This window comes from Budorcas taxicolor, chromosome 13 (assembly GCF_023091745.1).
Source record: "Budorcas taxicolor isolate Tak-1 chromosome 13, Takin1.1, whole genome shotgun sequence".
In the NCBI taxonomy this organism is placed as follows: domain Eukaryota; kingdom Metazoa; phylum Chordata; class Mammalia; order Artiodactyla; family Bovidae; genus Budorcas; species Budorcas taxicolor.
The window spans coordinates 36,375,276-36,392,642 of record NC_068922.1 but is presented as its reverse complement, the minus strand read 5'-3'; the positions used below and the strand labels follow the sequence as shown (position 1 = coordinate 36,392,642).

Below are 17,367 nucleotides of genomic sequence, written 5' to 3'. Positions count from 1 at the left end.
TAAAGAATCTGCCTGCAATGCAAGAGACCAAGGTTCGATCCCGAGTTGGGAAGGTCCCCTGGGGCAGGGAATGGCTACCCACTCCAGTCTTCTTGCCTGGAGAACCCCATGGACAGAAGAGTCTGGCAGGCTGCAGTTCATATGGTTGCAAAGAGTTGTATACAGTTGAGCGACTAACACTTCCACTTCACACTATTTAAGAAAATGTACATGCAGACTCTGCTGAGTAGGAATTTCATTAGAAAATGGAATTGAAATATCTTCTGATGACTATCAGGGAACTTTTTTTAAAGTCCTCCCACTCTTTTCACCTTGGAGACTATTTTCAAAATCAACTCATAACAGTGTCAAAACATACGTATTAACTTAAAGCATGTTTCTCAGGAAAATGGTACTAATTTTCCTTCTCAACTACTGGAGTTTATCTGGATGCATAAGCAGTGACCACTGTTTCCCGTTTTTGGAAGATTCTCTTTAATAATAATAGCACTGCTCTGTCACATTCTTTTCCATCTTTTTAAGTAAAAACCTAGTGTACTCTGATACTGCTTCCTAAAAATGAACACTGAATTCCTTTGTGCAGAAGTAGTCCATGCGTAACTAGTCACTTACTCAGAGTGAAAAAAAAAACAAACATGAGAGAAAATAGGAGGAGAAAATAGTTCAACAGTGAGGCCTTTGGGTCCCCTGGGCTCTGAGCTTCTGGACAGAGGGACAGAGCAACCAGGCAACGAGCAATAACCATAGACCCTGGACGCCTTCCCGGCCCACAGCCACCTTCTGTGTGGCCTGGAGTGAAGTATTTCTCAACTTTTCCACCAATGAAACAGGGATCACACTACCTGCCACTCCATCCCCAAAACCAAGTAATGGGAAAGGAATTTAATTAACTGTAATTGACACAAAGTACATCAAAATTCCTCTGATGAAAAACTATATAACTCCCAGCTTCCACTTAGGAGAACTTTCTAACCAATGAAGGTCACGTGTGTGTGTGTGTGTGTGTGTGTGTGTGTGTGTGTATGTCTATGTGTGTGTCTTAATCAATTCGTGGAAGATCATGCAGGAACTGAGCCCCACAAATGCAGTCTTTAACAAAGGTTTTCAAGTCTGAAAATGTCTTTGCCAAGAATACTCCTCCAGAGAGGAAATCGAAACATTCCAGGGAAGGAGCCTGGAAAGTCTTTTCAGAAGCCTCCTGGGATTTCTGATGTGACATCCTCTATTAATAGATGTTGCCCTGAAGTAGAGTCCTTGTCACTGCTGAGCTGGGGGAACCACCATGTATCTTCACATCTCATGGCCTGAGGATTCAGAGCTTGTGGATACATAACAGAAGAAGAACCAGCAAGATCCCTGGCTCACGTGAAAGGTGAAACCAACACAAGTTTAATCACATAGAATAAATAAATTAGTCACTAGCTCTCACCAACACATCACGGATGGCGGGAGAGGATTAATATGTGATGCCTCGCCATGATCATAAGCTGCCACTCAGCAGCCCATGCCAGCCACTCTCTGCTGAGTGACCTGTGATCAGATGCCACGGTCACCCTTCTAGAACTTGGTAACAAAGTTGGCCCCACCATCATACTCTAGGGTGATACCACATTTCTGAATTTAAAAAGCCCTTCTTTCCCCAGCCTTCATATATCTAGCTCTTCACAGTGTTAACATGTAGGAGTTATCAACTGAAGGAAAAAATGACTTTAAAATAAACATTTTTTCTCTTATTGTTTCAAACTTTAATTTTTTGTCTTCCTTTAATTAATCTTTTTAATCCACTAACTGGTTGCATAAAATTACCAAATAAAATGCTACCCCTTTTTTAAAGACTTTTTTTAAATGTGGACCATTTTTAAAGTCATTATTGAATTTGTTACAATATTGTTTATGTTTTGTTTTTTTTTTGGCCACAAGGCAATGCAGGATCCTAACTCCCTGACAAGGAATCAAACCCACACCTCCTGCATTGTAAGGCGAAGCCTTAACCACTGGATGGCTAGAGAAGTCCCCAAAGGTTACTTTCTTTAAGATTAAAAAAAAAAAAAGACCAAAAAAACAATCTGCTTATAAGGTGGCAAACTAATATTTAAAGGCTGCCATTTAACATAAATATTTTGATTCATAAACACTGTGTTAGTTGTATGTACTAATTCAAGCACTATAGTTTCTGATTAGCTTGCTAAGAGGTCACGTTCAATCATGAATAAAAAGACACAAACAGGCCCATCTGCTCCACATTTTCCTAAGCCTTTCATTCCTCTACCAAAAAGGTAACCCCATTTCTAACGAATAATTGGAGCATCAACCCTTTATTTCCAACTACCGTATGGACCTTTCTATGTGGATATTTCACTCTCCAAACTTAATCTGCACCAGCCCAGAGCCTCCTGAGAAACTGGCCTGCCTTCTCTCTTGGCCCTTTCCTGGCTGCTTCCAAGAACACTACCCCATTCCAAGGCCCCAAACACCCTCCATCAGGGCCACAGGTCACTGGCTTCCGGTCTTTCCACTGGAATTCACTTTTCAAACCACCTGCTGCTGAACTCAGCTTTTTAAAGCAATGCTTTTATCTGCCTGCTTCCCCAGGGTGGACTCCGATCAAAATCTCAGGTGCAGAAACAGTCATCCTGCAGGGAGGAGTTACACCTGAGGAAGCAGCCCTGGGGAACACACCCTGGATTCCTCCATTAGGGCAGCAAGTAACCAAGAGTAAGTCTAGAGGAACAAAGCACTTCCCAGTAGGGCTCCAAATCTGCTTGCTAATGTCATCCCAGATGAGCCTGGGACTATGGGGGCAGAGGTCTTATCCTCAAAAGACATCCCTCCAAAATGCCCACAGGGTAGATAAAGCAGGATTCTAGAGCCAGCCTCTGAGATCCCTTCCAGCTATCTAAAAGTTCACCAACCATTTTCTAGTCTCCTTTATGTTCTCTTGAATTTCTCGATCCTATAATTTTAAATTCCATATCCAAACCACCTTCAACCCACAAACAAATGGATTCCAACAGGCTTTCAACTCTGGATCCAGAAATTCATTCTTCAGTTTTGAGGATACTTACACCAAGGCAGTAACACTGTGTGGATCACAATAAACTGTGGAAAATTCTGAAAGAGATGGGACTACCAGACCACCTGACCTGCCTCTTGAGAAACCTGTATGCAGGTCAGGAAGCAACAGTTAGAACTGGACATGGAGCAACAGGCTGGTTCCAAATAGGAAAAGGAGTACATCAGGGCTGTATATTGTCACCCTGCTTATTTAACTTATATGCAGAGTACATCATGAGAAACGTTGGGCTGGAAGAAACACAAGCTGGAATCAAGATTGCCAGGAGAAATATCAATAACCTCAGATATGCAGATGACACCACCCTTATGGCAGAAAGTGAAGAGGAACTCAAAAGCCTCTTGATGAAAGTGAAAGAGGAGAGTGAAAAAGTTGGCTTAAAGCTCAACATTCAGAAAACAAAAATCATTGCATCTGGTCCCATCACTTCATGGGAAATAGATGGGAAAGCGGTGTCAGACTTTATATTTTTTGGGGCTCCAAAATCACTGTAGATGGTGACTGCAGCCATGAAATTAAAAGATGCTTACTACTTGAAAGGAAAGTCATGACCAACCTAGATAGCATATTCAAAAGCAGAGACATTACTTTGCCAACATAGGTCTGTCTAGTCAAGGCTATGGTTTTTCCAGTGGTCATGTATGGATGTGAGAGTTGGACTGTGAAGAAAGCTGAGCACCGAAGAATTGAAGCTTTTGAACTGTGGTGTTGGAGAAGACTCTTGAGAGTCCCTTGGAATGCAAGGAGATCCAACCAGTCCATTCTAAAGGAAATCAGTCCTGGGTGTTCTCTGGAATGACTGATGTTGAAGCTGAAACTCCAATACTTTGGCCACCTGATGCAAAGAGCTGACTCATCAGGAAAAGACCCTGATGCTGCGAGGGATTGGGGGCAGGAGGAGAAGGGGACGACAGAGGATGAGATGGCTGGATGGCATCACTGACTTAATGGACATGAGTTTGAGTGAACTCTGGGAGTTGATGATGGACAGGGAGGCCTGGCGTGCTGCAGTTCATGGGGCTGCAAAGAGTCGGACATGACTGAGTGACTGAACTGAACTGAACACCAAGACAGAGGTCCCCAACCTCTGAAATCTAATGCCTGATGATGTGAGGTGGAGCTGATGTAGTAATAATAGAAATAAAGTACACAATAAATGCAAATGCTTGAATCATTCCAAAACCACCCTCCCATTCCTGGTTCATAGAAAAATTGTCTTCCACGAAATCTTTCCCTGATGCCAAAATAGCTGGGGACTGCTGCACTAAGGCATATGAAATGTAGATATACTTATAATTATGATCTTTTAACATTTTATATCATGTTACTAAAGAGCACCTGCATACATGTGTGCTAAGTCACTTCAGACATGTCCGATTCTTTGCGACCCTAGGGACTATAGTCTGCCAGGCTTCCCAGAATTCCCAGATGGGATTCTCCAGTCAAGAATCCTGCAGTGGGTTGCTGTGCCCTCCTCCAGGGGAACTGCCCAACCCAGGGATCAAACCCTCATCTCTTGCATTGGCAGGTGGTTTCTTTACCACTGGCACCACCTGGGAAGCCCAAAGGGTACCTACTTATGTTAATAATATTAGAATACTTGTGATGAAGAAATCTACATTTCCAAGCCACAACAAATCCCCCAACTTGCCTCCTATCTCACAAAGGTGTTCAATACATTTCTGATTTAGAAATGAGTAAAACTTGCTGTATTTTTAGAGCGTTAATGTGGGGTATAGACCTTAACAACTATCTCCCCCAATCACTAATACTCATATACAGCAAAATATTTTTGTTGCAAGATTTTGAAGCAACCATGAATGGGGAGAAGATAATATTGACACAAATGTGGCAAGGAAACAACACGTCTCCAAGGAGAAGGGGGCACGAAAGGGAGGAGAAGGGGGAGCAAGAGAAGGTGGAGAAGCAGGCGGGACAGCACTGTTCTCGAGGGGCTGAGAGTGAGGGATGGTCTGGCCCTTTGGGAACCTCATTTTGTCACTGTCCCTCCTGAGCAAAAGATGGAGAGGCAAGCCTGCGCTCACCTGAACACATACTGCAAGATTCAGAAACGAGATTAATCAGCTGTAGCTAATAAGACAGACAAGCTGGGAGAAGATAAGTACAGAAGGTAGCTGAATAAGCAGCTTGTTACTTCATTTAGAATTGAAGCCCAGAGTCATCAGTGATGTGGGGGAAAAGACATTGGAAGGCTGGTGAATAAAAATGCAATGTATCCATTAGTTTAAAAATTAAATTGTGTTCTAAAACTCCAGATTATAAGAATATACACAGATGTAAAATGTGCAAGTTGAAATGGATGTGTGTCAAAGCCAAATTATTAAAGACTTAGTCCCTTTATCATGTGCCAAGATCTGAGCTCATAGCTCTGGATAAATACTAAGCTGTATCACTCATTGGCTTGTTTGGGTATTAATGAACTCATCAAAACTTTTTCAACAATCACAGACATTGCTGTACTCGGAAAACGGTAAGTGAAGAGTCAGCTCAACATGAACTCTTTGCTGGATGAAGTCTAAATTTATATAACTTTGTAAATTACAGTATCAGGTTTATTTATTTTGAGATTACCTAGAGACATTCAAATTTGCATTTCATAGATTTTTCATATCCTTTTGTGTCTCCACAGAAAAACATATATCTGTGTTGAAAATCCTGAAAGCTTTTGTAGATATACTTTTTCTTTTATTGGGTATGTTAAGAATATTTACCTGTGGGGAACTATAATAATTTCAAGCCATTTACCGTCTGGCCAAAAGTATCACATTTGCACACAAGTTACTGAGGGGTAACTTGTGTGAGTTTGAGTAGCACTTCATCAATACACGCTTTCCTGAGCTGTTCTGGGAGCGCATCAATGCATCTCTTTTTGATCCACCACTATATGCATTTATCCCAAATAGCTGAAAAATGCAAGCTCTTAGCAGTGTTCATGGGGAGGATACTGTGGAGGACGTGGGGCACCACCGAGCCACGGTCTATCCCCTTATGTCCTTGGGGAGGAAATTCTTTCTGTCTTAGCACCAGGATCAGTTACACTCATTGGCAAGGGGGTTGTTTTCACCTTATGATGGAAAGAGTCCCTCACTGTATGAACTCACTGTATTTCTTCCTTTTATTGGTTACCAGAATCTTAAAGCAAAAGCTGAAGACCATCTGTGCGGGTCATTAGACTCCCCACCTTACGTTGTTTATAATAATAATGTGCAATAGAAAGAATTATCATTGCTAACAGGGGCTGAGCCCTTCATGCTAAAGCACTTAAATGTGTTAGATCTCACCTAATACTAATAATAATCCTAAAAGGTGAGATCTTTTATTCTGCCATCTGGAACAATTAGGAGACCAAAGCTTACAGCGGATGGCCAGCACCCCCAAGGCTGCTGAGATAGTAGGCGGTGGAAGCCCAACTCAGTTGAAGACTTGTTGACATTGAAGGTCATGTCTCTTAACTGCCCCATTATTCTGCCTCCTGACCTGGATGATACTTCTGCTGTTTGGACTCTTTATCTCCTTTTATTAATGAAAAAAAGTTAACAGACCCAAATTCTATGCATAAACACCAGGGCTCTTCCAAATCTTCTTCCAGAGGCTGTGTCCAAGCCCTAGCGCCTGTCTGACTCAAGTGTTGGTGGCAGAGATCTCTGCGGCCAGAGTGTCCTCAGATAACACACTCCTTGTGCGTAGAGGCCATGGGTGGCCCTTGTGACTCAGGAAACGTCAGGAAGGTCTCCAGAGTCTGGACATGGCTGCCCTGCCTGCAGGACTGGCCACTGTGTTGATTGGGTGGTTTGTGCACAAAGACTCCTGCCAAGGTAGGGGCAGAACTGTGGGACTGAAACGTCAGTCTGTGCTCCACAAGACTGCCTCCAAATTCCCAGCAAATGTCAATCTTCCAGATTCCAGAATAAGAAATTGGAATTCCCAGCAGTGGTCAGAAATTCCTGAACTCATGTTATTTCACATGTGTTGCCAAATTTTATTTACATGCAACTAAATAGTAAGGATGACTATAATGGTAAATTATTTCTGTAATAAACCACAAGTCTTTTTTGTGATAGAAATGCTAAAAATTTCAGAGGTTTTTTTGTAAGGAAAAAACCCCACTATACATATTACAATCCCATGTAAAAGTGATCTCCACCTGATATTTGATAACAGTAAACACTAGAAGAGGGAATATCACACAAAATAAATGCTAAATAAAAGCCATTTAAAAAGTTGAAAGAAAAAAGTAAAATATCTATCATTTATAAGATATTCTTAAAATATAATTTTAAAATACACAAAGCAAAGCGTCAATTGTCCTAATCAATATTCTTGATTTTTATTTCAGTACAAATATGCCCAATGTTAAAAAATTTTTTTCTTTCATTTTGCATTGACAGCAGTCACACTGTTAAGAAGCTTCCAAAAGCAGAGCCAAGGTGGGTATTAGGGTTTGCTTCATATACCCTCATTTTCTTTTTCAATGATGAAAATATTTTATCTGCTTGCCCTGATTCTGATTTAATCATTGAGGTTAAATGGTTTGCTAATTATCATTAGCTAATCAGATCGTTCGCTAATTCAGATTTTAGATCAGTTTCTGGTATCACGATGGACTGCTGCACAACCCACATTCACATCTTCCTCACTCTGCATTTCTTGTGTTAAATTACTTGCAAAGAACAAACTGTAATACACAGTGTACACAATATAGTGAATATTTAAACACTGAAAAAGTGTCCGAGTACATCTAAATGACTTACTGTTCAGATTTCCAGCAAGTTCAGCAAGGCTACAGGAATCATAGGTCAAAATTTCACATTTAATGACTTATTTTGCTTCACAAATTTGTTATTTCTTAGAACACCACTAATAGGATTTGTGTAAAGGATATGATGCATATAAATGCACCATTTATTTTTGCAAGAATGACTCACCATCCTGCATATACACATTCAGAGCACGGCAATAAGTGAGGCCGACCACCTGGGCTGGGACCACTTTTCTCTCACTGGCTCCTGTCCTGATGCCTGGAAACATCTTCTTCCACCTTTGATTCTGCTGCCAGAATTTTCTTTTTCTAAACTTTATTGAGGGATAACTGGCAAATATAATTGTATATCTCAGCAGTCCTCAACCTTTTTAGCACCAGGGACCAGTTTCATGGAAAACAATTTTTCCATGGACCAGGATGGCGATGCTTTTGAAATGATTCTCATAAGGAGCATGTAACCTGGACTCCTCACATGCGATGTTCACAGTAGGGGCCACACTCCTATGAGAATCTAGTGCTGCCACTGACCTGACAGGTGGCGTAGCTCAGGTGGTAATGCAAGCAATGGGGAGCTGCTGTAAACACAGATGAAGCTTCACTCACTAGCCTGCTACTCACCTCCTGCTGTGTGCCCAGTTGCTAACAGGCCACAGACTGATACAGGGGACCCTGATACATTGGGAATCCTTGGAATATCTAATGTGCACAGTGTGTTGCTTTGACAACCACAAACACTGTAGAATGATTACTAAGATAATCAACTTGTCCCGCTCTCCATGATGTCAGTAGATTCCTTTGAATCTGTCATGTCTTCAGGAAGATTATCAAACTTTAACTGCCAACTTTAATTCTAATTTTCCATTTTCCCAATTTCTTGGCTAATTTTTCTCAGGATTCAGGAAAACATAAAAGAATTTTCTGAGAAGTACTTAGAACTGCAGCTGAGATGATGCCAACAGAGGAAGTGGACATATATTTTTCTTTTAGGAAAAACTTTTTTGGCTACTTATACCTACCAGACTGCTCACCTGGCGGCAGGGAGGAGCTTTTCTGAATTCATGAAAATGTGCATATAGGCTGTTTGAGCTGTCAGCTTGGGATGACCTCAAAGGTACAGGAAAAGTACCCTTTAGTAATTCAGGAGTCATGTAAATTTCTTTAAATATGCAAAGCCTAGCAAATGCAGGAGGACAAGCTGAGGTAAGTCAGAGTGTTCTTTTCATAAGGACTTCTGGATGGTAACTTTAGACAGGGCCTAGCTATTACCAAGAAGGCAATGGCAACCCACTCCAGGACTCTTGCCTGGAAAATCCCATGAACAGAGGAGCCTGGTAGGCTGGAGTCCATGGGGTTGCTGTGAGTCGGACATGACTGAGCAACTTCACTTTCACTTTTCACTTCCATGCGTTGGAGAAGGAAATGGCAACCCACTCCAAGTGTTCTTGCCTGGAGAATCCCAGGGACGGAGGAGCCTGGTGGGCTGCCATCTCTGGGGTTGCACAGAGTCGGACACGACTGAAGCGACTTAGCAGCAGTCGCAGCTATTACCAAGATTCACTGTCCAGCATCAGAAATTAACATTGATTTGGGTTTGAGCAAATAATTTTCCTTGCCCCACCCTTATTTGAGGACTTAAATACAGTATTATATGGGTCATTTATTTATTATTACAAAATATTTTCACACATGGCATCTCACTTAACAGAGTAGCAGAAACAGACCAACATGTATTTTAAGTGCCTACAATGTATCAGACACCACACTACATCTTTCAAGTGTGTTTTCTCAGTCCTTAAAGTAATCCTAGAGTGGATATTACTAACTTTACTCCATGGGTCAGGAAGATTAAGGCTGCAAACCATACTTCTCAACAGTCACAGATGGTTAGCGACACAATCTAGAATTCAGTCTAAGTCCAACTTCAAAACCCCTTGCTCTTTCCATCATGCCATACTGCTAGACACACAATGGTGTAAGTCACAATATCTGATGGCTGCCATGGTCCACTGCCTTCTCCTCACCTAGGGGAGAGGGCTGGCACTAGGCAGCCCAACTGCTCCATGAGGACAAATTTCACTATCCTCAGAGTAATAAGACCTTCCCATGTGCACACTTAAATAATAATAGGGATAGTTACTATCCTTACTTGAAAGAAATATATAGTAAACTTGAAAGCAGAATACATATTTTGGGGAAAAAATTTAAAATAAACATTGCAAATACAGTATAAAAGGTTTGTCTCTCACCTTCAAATATTTCACCAGCTTCTGAATTTGCCAATATTCTGAGGGCAAATCTGCATTTGCTTCCTGACGATGATCAGGTTGTTCTTCATCTTCCTCACTTTCTGAGGAGCTGTCACTAATAATTTCCTCAATCTTTTCAACACTCTTACTAGGAACAACAACATATAATAAGTATGTTTATGCTACAGTATGCTTATGTTACTATTTCAGCAACATACATTGATACATAAGCTATGGATAAGATACCAACACCATCTGAATTGTAGAAGATCTTTGTTAATGTCTACACGAGGGGATGAATAAACACATGCCTTTATAGCAGGTGCATTTCAATATTATTGCTATGGTGCAATAATAATTTTTAAAAAGTAGTAAAAAATGAAAAAGGTATTAGGTAAATGACCTAAGACTCCCACTTGTCATAGTGATTAGATAACTTAAATAATAGGTGGCTATTTATATTTATGTTTCTTCTACTTCTTTACTTGAAATTGAATACAATTCAAAATTCAGTTTTCCAATTGCATTGGCCACACTGAAATTGCTCAACAGTCATGTATGTCTAGTGGCTACCACAAAGGACAGCTCAGAAATAAACCATTTCGATTACTGCAGGAAGTTCAGTTGGGCAACACTGCCAGTGCCCCAAAGGGAAAAGCATTTATTCCCTTACCAAAGAGAGTTCACTTTATTCCATCCTTCTCTGAGGCTTTTAACTCAATATCAAGGTCATGGACACATGGAACATATTGAATTAATTATTATTTTCTTTCTTTCTCTCTCTATCCCCAAGGTGTACTCTCCATAAATATCTTTTTTATTTTATTTTTTCCATTTGGAAGCGTAGTAGGAGGATGGGTAGTTGTCCAGTTTCATTAATTCTAAAGGTTCTACCATTCTCTTAATTTCTCAAAGACTTTTTGGCACAGAGAACTCCAATTCTTGTACTTTCAAAAGTCAGAATGGTACAACTGTGCTCTCTGAGGTGAAATCCTGAACCGAAGTGCCTGGTCCAACTGAATAAGCCACATGAACTGTCAGTTTTACATATTCTCTTGTCCAAAAGATGTCAGGAAACCTGAATTGGTTACAGAGGAAAATCTGATAGATCAAATTAGTAGATCAAATATGTATATATAAGTTATTAAAGGGTACACCATAAGCTTTGACTGTGTAGATCACAACAAACTGTGGAAAATTCTTCAAGAGACTGGAATACCAGACCACCTGACCTGCCTTCTGAGAAATCTGTATGTAAGTCAAGAAGCAACAGTTAAACTGGACATGGAACAGAAGGCTGGTTCCAAATTCAAAAAGGAATACATCAAGGCTGTATACTGTCACTCTGCTTATTTAACTTATATATAGAGTACATAATGCAAAATGCCAGGCTGGATGAAGCACAAGCTGGAATCAAGATTGCCGGGAGAAATATCAATAACCTCAGATATGCAGATGACACCACCCTTAAGGCAGAAAGTAAAGAGGAACAAAAGAGCCTCTTGATGAAAGTGAAAGAGGAGAGTGAAAAAGTTGTCTTAAAACTCAACATTCAGAAAACTAATCATGGCATCTGGTCCCATCACTTCACGGCAAATAGATGGGGAAACAATGGAAACAGTGAGAGTTATTTTCTTGGGCTCCAAAATCACTGCAGAGGGTGACTGCAGCCATGAAATTAAAAGATACTAGCTCCTTGGAAGAAAAGCTATGACAAACCTTTTTAACAGCATGTTAAAAAAGCTGCTGCTGCTACTAAGTTGCATCAGTCGTGTCCAACTCTGTGCAAAAGACGTTATTTTCTGAAAAACGACTGTCTAGTCAAAGGTATGCTTTTTCCAGTAGTCATGTATGGATGTGAGAGTTGGATCTTAGGGAAGGCTGAGCAGCAAAGAATTGATGCTTTTAAACTGTGGTGTTGCAGAAGACTCTTTAGAGTCCCTTGGACATCAAGGAGATCAAAACAGTCAATCCTAAAGGAAATCAACCCTAAATATTCATTGGAAGAACTGATGCTGAAGCTGAAGCTCCAATACTTTGGCCACATGATGCAAAGGACTGACTCACTGGAAAAGACTCCGATGCTGGGAAAGATTGAAGGCAGAAGGAGAAGGGGACGACAGAGGATCAGATGATTGGATGGCATCACCGACTCAATGTATGTGAGTTTGAGCAAGCTCTGGGAGTTGGTGCTGGACAGGGAAGCCTGGCATACTGTAGTCCATGGGGTCTCAAAGAGTCAGACACAACTGAGCAACTGAACTGAACTGAAGAAAAGAGAAGTCTCAATTCAGTAATCTAAACTCACATCTAAAGAAACTAGGAAAAGAAGAGCAAAACAAACCCAAAGCAAAGAGAGAAAAGAAATCAATAAAGAAAAGAATGAACAAAACTGAAAATAGAAACAACTTGAAATATCAATTTTAAAAAACTGCTTCTTGAAAAGATCAATAAAATTGACAAACCTCTAGCAAGACTGACAAAGAAAAAGAGAAGACACAAATTTCCAGTATCAGAAATGAATGAGGTGTAGCATATCACTTCAGATCCTGCTAACAACAAGAAGATAATAAAACTATGAAAAACTGAACATAGATTGAACTGATAATTTAAAGAAACTGATTCCTTTAAAGGTACAAATTACTGTCACTTAACCAACATGAAGCACATAATTTGAACAGCACTACAGCTACTAACGGATTTAATTCATAACTTAAAAAACAAGTGTCTTCAGTTTCAGATGATTTCACTGGAGAATTCTACCAAGGATAAAAAAACTAACAATTTTACACAATCTTTTCCAGAAAACGGGAGAGAACTGAACTCATTTTATGAAGTCTGATATCAAAACCGAAGTGCATACAAAAACAAAACACAGCTATTGAATATCCCTCATAAGTGTAGATGTAAAACTTCTTAACAAAATGTTAAGCACATATAAATATATATATATATGTAAAGCTGGGCTGGAAGAAGCACAAGCTGGAATCAAGATTGCCAGAAGAAATATCAATAACCTCAGATATGCAGATGACACCACCCTTATGGCAGAAAGTGAAGAGGAACTAAAAAGCCTCTTGATGAAAGTGAAAGAGTTGGCTTAAAGCTCAATATTCAGAAAACTAAGATCATGGCATCTGGTCCCATCACTTCATGGGAAATAGATGGGGAAACAGTAGAAACAGCGGCAGACTTTATTTTTTTGGGCTCCAAAATCACTGCAGGTGGTGACTGCAGCCATGAAATTAAAAGATGCTTACTCCTTGGAAGGAAAGTTATGACCAACCTAGATAGCATATTAAAAAGCAGAGATATTACTTGGCCAACAAAGGTCCATCTAGTTAAGGCTATGGTTTTTCCTGTGGTCACGTATGGATGTGAGAGTTGGACTGTAAAGAAAGCTGAGCACCGAAGAATTGATGCTTTTGAACTGTAGTGTTGGAGAAGACTCTTAGGAGTCCCTTGGACTGCAAGGAGATCCAACCAGTCCATTCTAAAGGAGATCAGTCCTGGGTGTTCATTGGAAGGACTGATGCTGAAGCTGAAACTCCAATATTTTGGCCACCTCATGAGAAGAGTTGACTCATTGGAAAAAACCCTGATGCTGGGAGGGCTTGAGGGCAGGAGGAGAAGGGGGCGACAGAGGATGAGATGGCTAGATGGCATCACCAACTCGATGGACATGAGTCTGAGCGAACTCTGGGAGTTGGTGATGGACAGGGAGGCCTGGCGTGCTGCGATTCATGGGGTTGCAAAGAGTTGGACACAACTGAGCGACTGAAATGAACTGAACTGAAAGCTATATATATGTAAAGAAGGACCAAGTGCGGTTTATTCCAGGAATGGAAGTCTGCTTCAGCATTCAAAAATCAACCAGTGGAATCCGTTACAGTAACAACCTACAGAAGAAAAATGGCATGATCATACCAACTGATGCAGAAAAAGCATGTGACAAAATTCAACACCCAGTGGTATTAAAACTCTCAGAAGAACAAGAGTAGCAGGGAACTTCCTCAACTTAATAAAGAATATCTGCACAAAAACTATCATCATACTTACTGGTGAAAGACAGAATTCTGTCCTCTTAAGACTAAGAACAAGGAAGGAAGCCCTTTCACCTTGATCACTGATAGTTAACACAGTACTGGTGTTTCTACTTCTGGATGTAAATCTAACAAAACAGGTACTGGACTTTTATGCTGAAAATTACAAATTGCTGGTGAAAGAAAGCAAAGCCTTAAATAAATAGTCATACAGACTACACAGTAAAGATATCAATTTTCTCAAAATTGATATAGGGTTTCAAGGTAACTTCTATCAAAACTTTCAGTCGTTGTTCAGTCACTCAGTTGTATCTGACTCTTTGCGACTCCATGGACTGCAGTAAGCCAGGCTTCCCTGTCCACCGTCTCTCAGAGCTTGCTTAAACTCATGTCCATTGAGTCGGTGATGCCATCCAGCCATCTCATCCTCTGTCGTCCCATTCTCCTTCTGTCCCCAATCCCTCCCAGCATCAGAGTCTTTTCTAATGAGTCAGCTCTTCACATCAGGTGGCCAAAGTATTGGAGCTTCAGCTTCAGCATCAGTTCTTTCAATGAATATTCAGGATTATTTTCCTTTAGGATTGACTATTTTGATCTCTTTCCAATCCAAGGGACTCTCAAGAGTCTTTTCCAACTCCGCAGATTAAAATCTTCAGTAAGTTTTTTCTTTTTTTGTAGATATAGCATGATCATTCTAAAATGTATGTGGAAAGGAAAATAACTAGAATAACTCAAAACAATTTTGGGAAAAAATAATAAAGAGAGAGGAATCATTTTACCAGATTTCAAGAATTACTATAGAGCTATAGTAGTCAAGCTATAATAATCAAGATTGTGTGCTATCAAGATTGTGTGCTAGGGCTAGATATAAAAATTAGCTGAATAGAATGAAGACTCAGAAATAGCCCCACCAAGTACACCCACCTGATGTTTGACTAAGGTGAAAAAGCAGGTCAAGGGTTGAAGGATAGCCTTTTCATCAAATGATGCTAGAGACACTGAACATCAGTAGGTTACAAAAAAGAATATTCACCTATATATAAATTTTATATAAAATTAAACTTAAAATGAATACCAGCCTTTAATGTAAAATTATTACAACTTTTAGGAAAAATCATTGGAGATAATCTTCAGGATCAAGGGCTTCATGAAGAGTTCTTAGACATGGCATCAAAAGCACAATCCACTAAAGAAAAACTGATAAATCAGACTTCATCAAAAACTGTTCTCCCAGAGGCCCTATTAAGAGGAGGAAAAGACAAGGTACAGAGAGAGAGAAAATATCTGCAAACTAACATATACAACGAAGGATATCCTAGAGAGATAGATGACGAGCTCTTAAAACTCAACATTTTGAAAAACAAATGATTCAATTAAAAATGAGCAAAAGACATAGACATTTCACTGAAGAGCATAAACAGATAGCAATAAGTTCATGACAAGATATTAACATCATGAGCCATTAGGGAAATGCAAAGACCACAATAAGCTGCCACTGCACAGATTTTAGGACAGTTAAAATAAAACAACAAAACCAAATGTTGGCAAGGATGAGGGGAACTGAGTCTCATACATCACTGGTGGGAACACAAAATGGTGCCACCACTCTGGAAAAGCTAAGTAGTTTCCTAAAAAGCTAAAAACACAGTTACCATATGTATCAGCAACTGGGCATTTATCCTAGAGGAATAAAAACTTTCATCTGTACAAAAACCTGTATGTGATTGTTTATAGCAGTTTTATTTTTAATAGCCAAAAGCTGCAGACAGCTAAAATGTGCCTTAATATGTGAAAAACTTTAAAAGCTGTGGTATATCCATACAATGGAATGCCACTCAGCAATTAAAAGTGACAAACTATCAATACATGCAACAATTAGGTGGATCTCAAGGGTATTATGGTGTTGGAAAAGAAGTCAATATAAAAACAATGTATGAATCTATTTATACGGCAGTCCAAAATGACAAAACTATGAAAACAGATGACTGTTGCTAGGAAGAGGGGATTATGGAGGAACCAAAGTGGTTGTGACCATAACAGGGTAGCCGGAGGACATGTATGGGGTGAACAGTTCTCTAGCCTGGTCGCCACGGCCACCATAAAAAATTACACATGATAAAATGACACTGAACTCTACATTGTACCAATGGAGGGAAACAGCAAATTAGCCAAGATGGTGGTGGTCAGGCTCTCTTGCCTCACAGCCTCTTACTCTTGCCCTACACTTTGTAAATACATGGTTATGTGACAGCTGACATCACTTACAGCACTGTACATCTGTATCATGATGTACCCACTTGGCCATGTGCCACTTCTGCTCTGATACCTGAAAAGCCCTGGAGGCTGGAGGCTGCCTTATGTCTGTGTTACGGCCATGTTATGGCCGCATTAGGGACGTGTTGTGGCTGTGTCTGCTGGGTCAACCACAAGAGAATACAGCGTGTCTGCTGCTACAGCTGCTATGCCAGTCAGGACAGAATAAACGTGTCTGCAGTTTCTACAATTCCTTACATTTTCTTCCAGCTTTGCTCATTGCCTACCCTGGGTCCAGTGAACAGTGATACAGCAAAACACATATACATTGTACCAATGTTAATTTCCTGGTTTTGATCTTGTACAGTAGTTATGCAAGATGCAGGATTTAACTGTTGGGGGAAACTAGGTGAAGGGCATATGGGATCTCTCTGCACTATCTCTGCAACTTTCTATGAATCTACAAATATTTCAAAGTAAGAATTTTTTAAGAATTGTCAAAAAAATTGAATAATTTATTATTCCTAACTTCCCAAGATGGCATACATGTTGTAGAGTGTCTTAAAGTTTGTTTTCTTTTGAACTGTGCAAATTTTATAATATGAAATTCCTGCCATTCCTCCCTGCCTCCCAAACGTAAAAGCAGCTGAACTTTCTTCCCAGATATGCCACTTTTATTGTCAAACTGAAAATTGGGTAAGAAGCTTAACAGTTGGTCTTAGACTAATGGCTGTTTTAATGAGAAATAACATATGTCACTTTAGAATTAGCAGAGCCATTGGTGATCAGTAAGTAAGGCTCAGAAAGATGACGATTTTGCTATGACAGAGGCAAGAGATTAGCTAAGAGTCCTGTTTTGCTACCATTCCCTGGGTTGGGAAGATCTCCTGGAGTGGGAAATGGCGATCCACTCCAGTACTCTTGCCTGAAAAATCCCATGGACAGAGGAGCCTGGCAGTCTACAGTCCA

General features: G+C 40.2%; 1 protein-coding gene across 1 annotated transcript in view; it reads right to left on the bottom strand.

Moving 5' to 3' along the window:
* Positions 1–17,367, bottom strand: part of ODAD2 (outer dynein arm docking complex subunit 2) — a 158,058-nt gene that overhangs the window by 102,513 nt on the left and 38,178 nt on the right. The window contains exon 9 of the mRNA XM_052650822.1: positions 10,103–10,250. Coding sequence (XP_052506782.1) covers positions 10,103–10,250 — 148 coding nt within the window. The remainder of the gene's footprint in view (positions 1–10,102; positions 10,251–17,367) is intronic.